Source organism: Ovis canadensis, chromosome 2 (genome assembly GCF_042477335.2).
Source record: "Ovis canadensis isolate MfBH-ARS-UI-01 breed Bighorn chromosome 2, ARS-UI_OviCan_v2, whole genome shotgun sequence".
Taxonomy (NCBI): Eukaryota; Metazoa; Chordata; class Mammalia; order Artiodactyla; family Bovidae; genus Ovis; species Ovis canadensis.
In genome coordinates this window covers 105,221,985-105,234,362 of record NC_091246.1, presented here as the reverse complement: position 1 = coordinate 105,234,362, position 12,378 = coordinate 105,221,985, and the positions used below count along the sequence as shown (strand labels likewise).

The 12,378-nt window shown below is 42.5% G+C and overlaps 1 protein-coding gene across 1 annotated transcript in view; it reads right to left on the bottom strand.

Annotated features, from left to right (window-relative positions):
- XKR6 (XK related 6) overlaps positions 1–8,386 on the bottom strand; it is a 265,963-nt gene extending 257,577 nt beyond the window's left edge. The window contains exon 1 of the mRNA XM_069576746.1: positions 6,471–8,386. Within this exon, the coding sequence (XP_069432847.1) occupies positions 6,471–7,204 (734 nt within the window). The 5' untranslated portion in view covers positions 7,205–8,386. The remainder of the gene's footprint in view (positions 1–6,470) is intronic.
- Positions 8,387–12,378: the final 3,992 nt, after the last annotated feature.

Genomic DNA, 12,378 nt, shown 5'->3' with positions numbered 1-12,378 from the left:
AAAATAAATGATACTACTTCAAAGTAGTTCCTGGGAAAGCCACACTTTAAAATATTTTAATTGTTCAAACTAGGGTCTGAAATTTCTTGTTTAAAACTTCAGAGTGCTAATACCTATAGCATAATGGAGTCCAAAATGGAGGGGCCTGAAAAATAAATGAATTTAACTCTTTATTTGATTAGCATGAGGAAACTGAGTCCAGAGTTTTTTTGGTATCTTGCAGAATGATAGACCTGATTCCTTAACTCTAATGTTCCCTTTATATTATCGCTGTGTCCTGCGGAATTTTTTTTTCCTTCTTTTTTGAGTATCTCCAACAGGGATAAATAGGATTGTCTTTAGGCAAAAATCAAGTCAGTGAACTTTCTAAATGAGGCTACATTTTCATGAGTTTTTGAAAGAAATGAATGCTTTCAGAGCCAAATAAGAAATTCCGAATTTCTGGGTAGAAGAAACAAGGTACAGAGAGTATCACAAGGAGTAAACTAAAGTTTTAACCACAATGGTGTCTGCAGAAAGCACACTGTAAATCAAACCAGCCCATGGCGAAAACAGCAACAACGGAAACATTTTCTTTCTTTTTGCATCCCACCTAATTTTTGCAATGGCTTCCCAGGTGGCTCAGTGGTAAAGAACCCGCCTGCCAAGGCAGGAGACACACAAGAGATGGGTTCAGTCCCTAGGTCAGGATGACCCCCTGGAGGAGGAACTGGCAAGTCCACTCCGGTATTTCTTCTTGCCTGGAAAATCCCAGGGACAGAGGAGCCTGGTGGGCTACAGTGCATGGGTCACAAACAGTCGGACATGACTGAGGGATTGAGCATGCAAACATAATCATTTCAGTACTCCAATATAATATAATAATATAAATCTATCCATTGCATAACCCTAATTAATTGACCTTATGGAAGCTTGCAAAATCAAAGCAAATGATGTTAAAAGGCAGAAATGAACTGCCCATGATTTATGACACGTGCCTACTAGGTTTCAGGCAATATGAATTTGGTGTTTTGTTTCTGGATCATTCTGAAAATACTATCCTTCCTTCATTACTGCTTACAATTTTACTAAAAGTGTGCCATTTTTTCATCGCCTTCCTGTGGAAATTCACCATAGATGTCCAGTTTGTTCTGTTTCTGTTCACTCAAAAACAAGAAATAATCTTCTCTCCTAATACTCTCCTTTAGGTACATAGCTCTTTGTCCAAATATAACTCCTTCACTCTCACAACTAATCATGTATTTCTATGATTTTTCAAATGGCGGGAGGAGGAAGACAATAACAAGATGGGACTGTCTTTGTTAAATTTGTCCCTTTTTTCTTGATGGTATCAAGCTTCTTGCCCACTGAAAGATTATAAATTATCCTACATTTTCTTTTAGTGCTTTTATAATTTAATATTTCATATTTTTACTTTTAATTCTTTTAGAATTTTTGTTTATGTAAAGCAGAGAGCAATTTCCCCCCAACTAGGTAGTCAATTGACTATCATTTGCTAAATAATCTTCTTCTCCTTTCACTGATTAGAAATGCCACCTTCACTATCTACTAAATTCCCACAAACCTGTCAATTTCTTTTTATTCTGCTTCAACACCTATTTGCTTTATTCCTCTGCCAGTGGCACATTGATCTAATTATTGACACTTTATAGTACATTCACTTTTTGACAGAGGAACATTTTTCTTTTTCAAGATTTTTTTTTTTTTACTATACACATGCATCATTTTCTCAGATCAATTTTTCTAGGGTTTCCCATCCAAAAAAACCCACCGGGTTTCTTTTGAACCGGAATTCCATTAAATATATATACACAAAAATGAGGGGAAAAGATTCTTATAATATTGAGATTCCCATCCAGTAATAAACAGATACTATATAAAGCCCCCCTACACACACACAGACATAGACACAAACTCAATCTTTTATGACTAGTAAAATACTGACTAGTATTCTGGTCCCATATGAACGATTTTCCTTGTTTGTAAAATAACATTTCCATTCCTGAATCACAACACTTTAGAGCCACAAGGACATTACAGACCCCTTAGTCCAACACCTCTTGTAACCCCAGTCATATTTACCTCAAGTCTACTTAGGAGAATCATTTCAAAATTAATTTCCCTTTAATATGCAACACAATCATAAAAGTGCTATTTGAATCACATTAAAAGGCAAAGAAGTGGGCCACAATACTAAAGAATGCCTTGAGTTTAGGAATCCCTTTAGAGTGAGATCCATACTTAGGGTCAAAGAAAAAAACCCTGAGTATGAAAAGTGCATACACTTGAGACAACCCCGAGTACTGTGTTTACACACTCACGTTTCCAAGGTTAAAGTTGTTCTGTGATGGTATTGTCCAGGAACCAATATCACAGTATCAAAGCATTCCATTCCCAATTGTTCCAACATACGAAGAACACAAATCCAATAACAATCTCCAAATGGAATAAACCTGAAACCCAATTCTAAAAGTGCTTCTCAAGTCTGACTGACCATCTGATTACCTGTGGAACTTCTAAAACCAGGACTGCTTGGGTCTCACCTTGGGATTCTTCCTCAGCAGGTCCAGCAATGCTCAGGCATTTTATTTTATTTTTATGTTGTAGTAGGTTCTATTCTCAGCCTGAATTAAGAACCGCTAAGAGTCGGACACAACTGAGTGACTTCACTTTCACACGTTGGAGAAGGAAATGGCAACCTACTCCAGTGTTCTTGCCTGGAGAATCCCCGGGACGGGGGAGCCTGGTGGGCTGCCGTCTATGGGGTCGCACAGAGTCTGACACAACTGAAGCAACTTAGCAGCAGCAGCAGCATTCTAAAATATTCAACAAGAACAAACCTCCACGATTTTCCAAGTATCCCTACAGTGGGGGGGTAAGGGGGAGTGGATAATTTATAGAAGCATCTTCACCAATATTTACTGCTGATTACAGAGAGCTATGTCCCTATGTTATATCACAGTCTTGAAGCGAAAAGAAAGCTAAACTAAAGCTTTAGATTGTTCACAGGTTGATGACCCCATTATGGTAGGTGAACCATTTTTTCCTTTTTCTTGTCCCTTGAAGGCAACCCTTTACTTCACCTCATCTCCCAAGGTAAAGAACAGCTGATGTTCACTTTTACAGTGGCAGAAAGAATTAATATTTTAAGAAAAATCTTTAAAACATACCCATAAAAATAAGTACATAAAAAGAAAAATTAATGACTGGGTTGCAACATCATGACATTCCATGACACTTTAGTCAAAGAAACTGTGCTCCTTGACTGCAGTGAACTACCAGCACACCAAGCACTCTCTAAAAGCAGCACAAAAGCAAAGAAAGGCTGATACACTGAAGGAAAAAACTTAACACACAAAAATGCAATATGCAAACCTGTTCCTAAGCTGTAACCTTCCAAGAAAATGATCTCACTTTCTAATAACAACACACTGTACTAAACTGTGAAGCCTGGTATAACTCCTGTTCCTGCTATGAGTGACTCACAGACCTGCTATCCCTGGGAAAAACACCTGAAAAATAGAGCACATAAAGCTAGACAGAAAGTTCCACGTTAAGTAATTCGTGATGGGAAAGCATGCATTAAACAGACTTTAATCACAAGGTGCATGAAACAAGTCATCCTACAGGTAACTATCCTTCCATGCTCCAACTTTGGCCCAACCAAAAACATTTTTTGGCAGTCTAGGGAGTCATCTGATGAAAGAGATAGCAAGTGTTTTCCATCTTTCCATCTTGACAGGAAAGGTAACATGCATAGAAATTCACCACTTTACTGTCAAAAGAAACTAATTTTTCTTAAATAAGCACTTTAAGCTTATTTAAGCACTTATGCGTTGGTCCAAGCAAGAGTCAAATAATTTTACATTAAAAAAAAAAAAGCAAGTGAAGAGACAAGTTTCATGGTTTAATGCAATCAGTTTTGACAACCTCACCAACATCTTTTCCTGGGAATGTAGCCCAAAACAAATTCTTAGATCTTAACCTTTAAGTCACATGGCCATATGAAGTACATAAAATTTAAGTAGCAAACATGACTCAGAGAACAACTGTAACCCAAAAGATCTGCAGAAAAGCTGAGATGATGTATGTTTACAAACAATGACAAGCTTGCCAAGAGATTAAAAGCTAAAAAATAAACACCTTTCTCCAGAGCTTTTACTTATGAATGATTTCCATGCAAGCCACGTGCCTAGCATGTGTTAAAGAAAGACCCTGCTCCTGGAGTATTTCACGCAAAACAAGAAAAAAAAAAAATCCTTCCTCAGTTAAGTATTCCAATTGAAATATAGTATTAATACATTAGAATAAATAACTTAGCTGAATTAGCATGTCTTTTAGTATCAACTTTTTAAAACATTCAGACATATATCCTAATCTCGAAATAAGAACAAAAAACTCAGACATAGTAAATCACAGATACCTTTCAAAAAAAGGTCAACAACCTGAACTTTTACTCTGTCAAATACAATCAAGGTTTAGGTAAATGGGCCAGGTTGGGGGGATTATTCTTCCGAAAAAATCTGTGAAACAGAACTCCGATCTTAGTATGTCCCAAAAGCTTACTACTAAGAAATACCTAGGATGGATTACATTAGAAACAATCTTCTCAGGAATCTGAACCTGACACCAAGGTTTTGACTGCCCGCATCTGCATGTCTAAGGCCTGGAGAGAGAGGTAACAAGCCTACTTATTAATTACATGCTGTTAAACTTTACTATTTCAAAAACCTTTCAGTATACTTTTTGTCTCTCTTACCTTCATTCCTTTGCATGTCACCAACCTGCAAGAACCAAAAATAGTATCCCCCATATCAAACATACTCTTCCATTCAGTACAGATTGGGATGTTTTCAGAGCCAGACTTCCAATTTAAAACATATTTCAAAATTTTCCTTAACCCCCGAATTTGGCTCATAATAGCTAAAAGTTAATCACCTTCCCTCCCCAACCCCGCTAATTTTCCCTCCTCTTCCTATAAACCTATCAGCAGGAAACAAATTATCTGCAGACAAGGCTGGGGAAAAAGGTTGCTTGTTCAACCTAGGAACACAAGACTAGGGAAACCACTCACAAGATCAGGAAAACTCCAATCCTGAATTTGCATGTAAATTCTGCAAGACAAAAGTCTCACACTGTCTTTCGTGATTCGACTTAATTCAATTCCATGCTTTCTGAAACGTTTGTATTTAAAATTCTGAATAACGACCTAGACAATTCAAAAGACAACGTACTTTATTTCAGTTAACCTAGGTACATCTAAGCAAACTGAAAAATCTGAGCACCTAAAATCTCCTCCTAGGCATAGGTGCCTGAGCAATCTAAGCAAAATGTCTTCTCACAGAAGCAATGTACCTGAAGAGCTTCCTATAATTTCTCTTTAGGAAGGTTTTTTTCTCTTGCAAACACTCTCATCCACAACTCAGTGTTTCCAAAATACACTCAAACTGATTTAAGTTGAAGGACGCAGATTTACCAAGGTTTTTGTAAGATCATTTCCTTAGTTTAACCAGTTAACGCTGTCAAAAAAAAAAGGGGGGGCGGGGGTGGGATCTGCAAGTGGTTTTTGAAGGATTTACCTGGCACACAGGAAATGTACAAGAGGGGAAAAGTCCCCAAAGCCAAGCTTGGGTCTTGTGTAAACATAAATCACCTGCGTACTGCCCTGGCTACCAAAAACAACATTCCACCAGAATGTGTATCCAGGTGGCTAAGTGATTTTCTGCAAGTGAGAATTAAAAACGCTTACACCCATCACATACTATACAATTTTACCTGTTACTAAGAAAAGGGCACGTCTAATTCAGCCAAAAAAACAAAAAAAGTCATTTTTCCTTCAAGGAGAGCAGCAGTTTGTAGTCATTTGCAAGGGACGGGATTGCAGGAAAAGAGGAGGGGGCGTGGAATGGAGGGGGACCAAAAGAAGAGCCAGCCAGGGGGTTTGCACAGGGCCCCCACACAGGCCACTGCGGAGAGAAGACGGGGAAAAGAGGGGAGGATGTCTCACCGGGGGACAAAACCGAGTGCAAACTGGCTGGAAAAAGGAAGGTTCCCCCCCAGGAGGCGAGCTGGGGTGCAGATAAAAAGCGCTAGCGGCTGGTTACCTTGGGACACAAGGCAAAGGGACCCCGGGAATATGAGAGGTCTACGGAGATAAGAGGGGAGAGAAAGGGCGAGGCAGGGTCTCCGCTAAGTGCGAACCAGGGATGGAGACAAACAGCCGGACTTGGGCCTCCCTGGGCCAAAAGGCGTGGCCAGGGATCCAGACCGAACGATGATCTTCTTGAGACGCCAGGGAAAGTGCGTGGCAAAGCCCTCCTTAAAGACCCCCGGGCCAAGGCCCGTCCGAGGAGCCCACCTGCGGGGCACCTAAGGGGCAGAGCGCACTCTGGAGGGCTCGGCCTCGCCCGCGGGGCCCTCTGCAGGGCTGGCTGGCCAGGCCCCCGCCCCCACCCCCGCAGTGCTCTTACCTCCACACCTGCCCCATCTGCAGCAGGTGGATGACCGACTGCCAGATCCACACGGAGAGGCGGCAGAGGCGCTGCGCCCCCGGCGTGGCCGAGGGCCCCGCGCCGTGGCCGTAGCCGGCCCCCATCATGGGGGGGCCCCGGCTGCTGAGCCCCTCCACGGCGCCCAGCCCGCCGCCCGTGTAGTCCTGCACGAACCAGCGGAAGCTCAGGCTCTGCACCAGCAGCGACGGCACCAGCACGAAGAAGAGGGTCAGCCCGAAGTAGCCGTAGTCCCCCTTGCGGTAGTAGTCGAGGGCCAGCCACAGGTCGGTGCCCACGTCCCCGAAGAAGACCAGTAGCGCCAGCACGATCCACAGGCAGTCGAGCCACGGCCGCTCCACCTGCGGCGGCTGCGGCCGCTCGGCCGAGGGCGTCGGGGGTTGGCGACCGGCGGCCGCGGGCGGCTGCAGCGGCTGGTCCCCCCCGTCGGCGGCGGCGGCGCTGCGGCGCGGCTTCTTGCCCAGGAGGGAGCGCAGGCAGGCGGAGCGGCAGCCCCAGTAGCACGAGGAGGTGTTGCAGCAGTGGCAGATGTGCAGCGAGCTGCTCTCGCCGGGCTCGCTGCCGTCGCCGCCGCCGCCGCAGCCGCCTCCCCCGGGCTCCCCGTCCTCCTCGCCGCCGCTGCCCACCGCCTCGTCCAGGTTGTGCAGCTGGGCGAAGCCCACCCCCACGCCACCGCCATCGGATTTCGCCGCCATCTTGACTCTCTTCCCAGCTCCGGAGGTTGGGGGGGAGGGACGGGTTGGGGGGGGGTAAGAAGGCAGGGAACGGGGAGGGGGGGGGAACGAATGGAGAGGAAGGGGGGCGGGGAGGAAGCGGGGGAGCAAACGAACGAGGGGGGAGTGGGCCAGGGAACCCCCTCCGCTTCCGGGTAGTTGGCGTCACTTCCGGGCGAGCCCCCCAATCGCACGGCGCCCGCAGCTCCCCAGCCCTACCCTCCCGGCCAAGATGGCCGCCCTCCTGTGCCTCAGCTGCTTGGCGGGGGACCGGGGGGTTCACCCCGCCAGGGCTCCCCTTCCCCTCTTCCGTTGACCCCGAAACCCATCAGGTTGACCCCTCGGCGTTTCTGAATCCCGCTGGGCCGAGTAAGGCGGTCCAAAGTGATCCCTGGAGGGGGCAGTGCCAGACGTTTTGGGGTCCCCTTCCTCAGCGTCGCAGCTCTCAGCTTTCCTCCTGGAGAAACGCCCCCTAACACCCTCCCGGCTGCTGGCGGAGGGGCGGGACCTCTGAGGGAAGGGGCGGAGCTAGTGCAAAGCAGGTGATTACGTGTCACTTCCGGGAGATGGGATGACCTCATTGTGTAGTTAGACAACCCACCCCCCATCAAAATGGCTGTGTCTCACCTCTTTGGCTGTCCCCCCCCCCCTTTTTGATGTTTTTCTTTTAAATTTATCTCCTGCTCTTTTCTTATTTTGAGGGTCTTTAGAAATTGTATATCAGTTTAGATTCCCACTCACAACTTATTGATTCTCACTTCCACATAGACAGCTCCCTCCTCTTTTACCTCTGTTGACCCCCTGACTTTTTTGTCTCTGATAACTTCCATCTTTTGCAATAAACTTTCTACCATTCCCTTAAGAAAAGTGCAGGCAAAATCCAGTTAAAAATCAGCTTAATTGCATCTTTAAAAGTAGAGCATAGAGACTGGATTGGCATATTGTGACCTTGAGTGTATTTTCTTCACCATTAAAACGTGTTTCTACCAACTTTTTTAAAAAGTATGCAGTTTTTTCAATTCTGTTACCTTAATTTGGAAAATTCGAAACTAGCCAGGATTTAAGCTGTGTCAATTACTTGTTCAAGGTTTTGGATGTGTGAAAATTGCCTCCTAGAATTTTTGGGGTGCTAAGCCTCTGTCAATAAATATGGCTTTAAATAAGTGAAAATATTATCAATGTGCTAAATCATTAAAATAGGTGCAGGGTACAGTACTTAATCTTAACAATTTACAAAAGTGAAGCCCCACTGAATGGATTTGAATTACAATAATCTTCTAGTGAAAGTATGTTTGAAGCCAGATAGAGCAAGCTACATGGTCACCGTTGTTACTGGTCTGGTGAAAGGAACATTTTGGAGTTACAAGAAAAAAAAATTTCTAACACGTGAATTTTCTCCTTCACCTCTCAGATTTTTGTGCTGATTTTTCTGATTCTATCTACATGTCCCTTCAGAAAAACCTAATGATGCCAATAATTTTCTTTGGAATATAGAGGACAAACTATATTTGTCCTCAAGGGAATATTTGTATGACACTGAGGTTTTGTGGAAGAAAGATACCTTTGAAATTTTCAGTACCCTTATTTTGGGATATACTGTTTAACACCAAAGTTCCTACTTAAGTTTTGGAGGTGACAGAGCAAGGTGAGGATTCCGTATTTTAGTACACAATTTTTCATGAGTATTTATGCCAAGGTAAAACCTGTAAGGACTTTACAGAAAGTACTCATAGAGAATTTTTACATCTGCCATTTGGGGAGGACAGGGGTAGGGGAGAAGTAATACAAAATCTGCTTTTGGGAACAAGTCTCATAAGGGTATCCTTTTATTTCACACTATGATTTAAGCCTCCTTGTTCCTAGGGGAGTAAAACTTACAGACAATGGGTAAGGATTATTTCTGCATATAGTTGAGATTTTGTTTCTTTACTGAATTTGAATTAATAATACCTTTAAAAGATGGCATAGGTATAGAATAGGACTACCCAGGTTTGGATCCCAGTTCCACTAAAATAATACATGAATAATGTGAGCAAGATAACTAACCTCCTTAAACCCCAGTTTCCTCCATTATATAATGAGAATGTAACAGTGCCCTCTTTGAAAAGTTGTTGGGCAGTTTAAAGATGGTAATCTATTTAAAGCTCTCAACACAATATACCTGATGAGTAGCAAGCATTGGATGAATGGTAACTATTTGTTATGTTCACATAGGCCAACGTATACTTACTTAAATTCTATGACCCAGTAGATTTGGTATGTCTAAAATGAAAACATTTTCAGATGTTGCTAGGAAATAGATGCAATTAATTTGTTTTTAAATGTATTTTCTCTATTTGAGCCTGTGAGGCTGTGAGATGAGATATAAAAGCAAGCAGCAATGACATACTTATGATTTCTATTTCTCTGTGCCCTGGAAGAATATCATCTACTAGTGAAATTAGCTAAGTAAACTACATTCACTATATCAGGCTGACAAATAGGACTAAGTCAAAAGGCTTTATCAGAGTTGAAGTTTCAAGTAGATATTTAAAGATTCACAGACTGTCAAGGGATTTCAACTTTACATTTGCTGTTTCAACAATTTTATCATTCTACCTTCTTTGGAGGGGATACTATGTAGAACCCAGGAGGTTCTAAAATTAAAATCAGCGATAAGAAACTTATCACGAAGACTCACTAAAAGGTTAACATAAATTTGGACTGTGCTATGAATGGTACTTTTTTATGTAGAACTTTGGGGAAGTTAGTTGTCCAAGCAAATCCAACAGTCTGCACAGTGCTGAACACATAGTGAGCACTCAATAAATATTGGTTAAATGAGTAAATTATTTTTCAGATAACTGAAATTTACTCTTTCAAGTCCTTCCCATTGTATTATTTTACATTTTAAGATGTAAATCTTCATAAAACTCAATTGATATATTACAATGATACCTCAATTCTTTAGTAAACAAGAGATGGGGAAGGAAATAAAAGAAATAAATAAAAGAAATATATTGTCCACTGGTCTGTTTTCCTACCAGCATAACAGTTAACCCTTTCCTGATGACTTGACCTTAAGGCAGCCTTATGCTAAGAGGCTCTGACTATTTGTGGACTTACCAAGGAGCCACCCTACTACTGGTCACTTTTATTGTTATTGTTGTTTCTGAATAATTTTTTAAGCTCTACTTTTCATCCTTCAGTTAGTTAACAAGTGTAGCCCTGTTCTTTCCACTCTGATATAGGCTGGGAAACCAAACCACAAAGGGTGTTGGAATAACACATGAAAAATAGTAAATAGATTTTTAGAGACTCTTCTATAAGTAAAGTAAGACAGACAGAATATATAGAAATTGTGACATATGTTTTGGGCTGTTCAGAGAGAAATCTGGGGATTTTTATCCCAACTCTCTTATTTTTAGAAAGGCACAGAGGGGAAAGTTAGTGTTGAATGCTAGTGTGTATCAGTCACTGTCCCAAACGCAATTCCATTTAATCTCACAAGAGTCCAAAATGGCATGGGCATTGGTATTACCATTTTAATAGTCTAGAAGGCAGCCTTGAATCAGCCTAATGACATCCAGAATCACACCTGTGGGAGGTAGGGTAGCCTAGATTAGAATCCAAAACCTATTAATAAATTACTTGAAAGTGAAAGTCACTCAGTCATATCCAACTCTTTGCAACCCCATGGACTATACAGTCCATGGAATTCTCCAGGCCAGAATACTGGAGTGAGTAGCTGTCCCCTTCTCCAGAGGATCTTCCCAACCCAGAGGATCTTCCCAACCCAGGGATCAAACCCAGGTCTTCGACATTGTGGGCAAATTCTTTACCAGCTGAGCCACCAGGGAACCCCAAGAATACTGGAGTGAGGAGCCTATCTCTTCTCCAGCAGATCTTCTTGACCCAGGAGTCAAACTGGGGTCTCCTGCATTGCAGGGGGATTCTTTACTCACTCTACTGTTTCCCTGGGCCAGGCAGTGCTTGGGCCCTCAAAATGAAGTCAGTGTTACTGTATTAGTCACTGGAGGTTCTCTGTTACATTGCCGAGACCTCTCTAGGAGACAGGACACTTGAATTCCAACATGAGAATCTGTCCTACAGAAGTATTCCAGAGAAGCTTCTTCATACGTGCTTCACAAGATTTTCCTAATTGGAGACTGGGTAAAGCCTCACAACCCGTAGGCAGATGTCATCCTTATCAATTCTATTCCCTGTATCGTGTCATCTTCTATAGAAATAGGACTTCTTTGAGCACTGCAGAGTGAGTGCAGAGAACCCATTATCCTGAGAAGCTTCATATCTATGTTTGAAGTTAACTGAAATTTTAATGAGCTCACGTACATTCCTGCTGGTGTTACAAAATGGTACAATCTCTATGGAAGGCACATCTGTACTTTTGGATAATAACTCAATGGAAGAGTATTTTGTAAGTGTTTCTATCTCAAGAACTCTGACATCTGTGAATTGACTTAAATACTTCTTCAGCGACCTTATATTTTTATCCACTATATTGTCTAAATAAGAATAATGAGTTCCGTGAGTTAATGCCCCATAGAGCAGAGGACAGTATAAGTTCATCATACATATCCTTGTTGTTGTGTTCAGTCATGTCCAACTCTTTGCAACCCTAAGGACTGTAGCCTGCCAGCCTCCTCTATCCATGGAATTTTCCAGGCAAGATTACTGGAGGGGGTTGCCATTTCCTTCTCCAGGGGACTTCCTGACCTGGGATTCAACTCATGTCTCTTGTATCAGCAGGTGGATTCTTTACCACTGTGCCACCTGGGAAGCCATACACACCCTTAACTTATGTGAAATCAAGTATTCATGCTCCACTAAAGGAAAACGAAGAGCAAGTAATCAATCAGAATCCTGTGGGCCATTTCAGAGAAGAAGCCTATAGCCTATGCTGCCCCCAGGTTGAGTGTGAGATGGGAAATGGAAATATGCTATTTTCACAATAGACCTTTCATTCCAATCATATGATTGTCTCACCAGGCCAAGTATGAGTCTAGACTTTAAAGATTTATATATGTCCTGCAACATGGTCCCTGAATGAAAGCCAGGTCTCTTCTGTGGTCTTCAACCAAAGGTACAAGACTTGATCTGATACTGGAGGAAAATCTGGCTGGGTTGGTCTTTTGGGCAAACTGATAATGATGTCT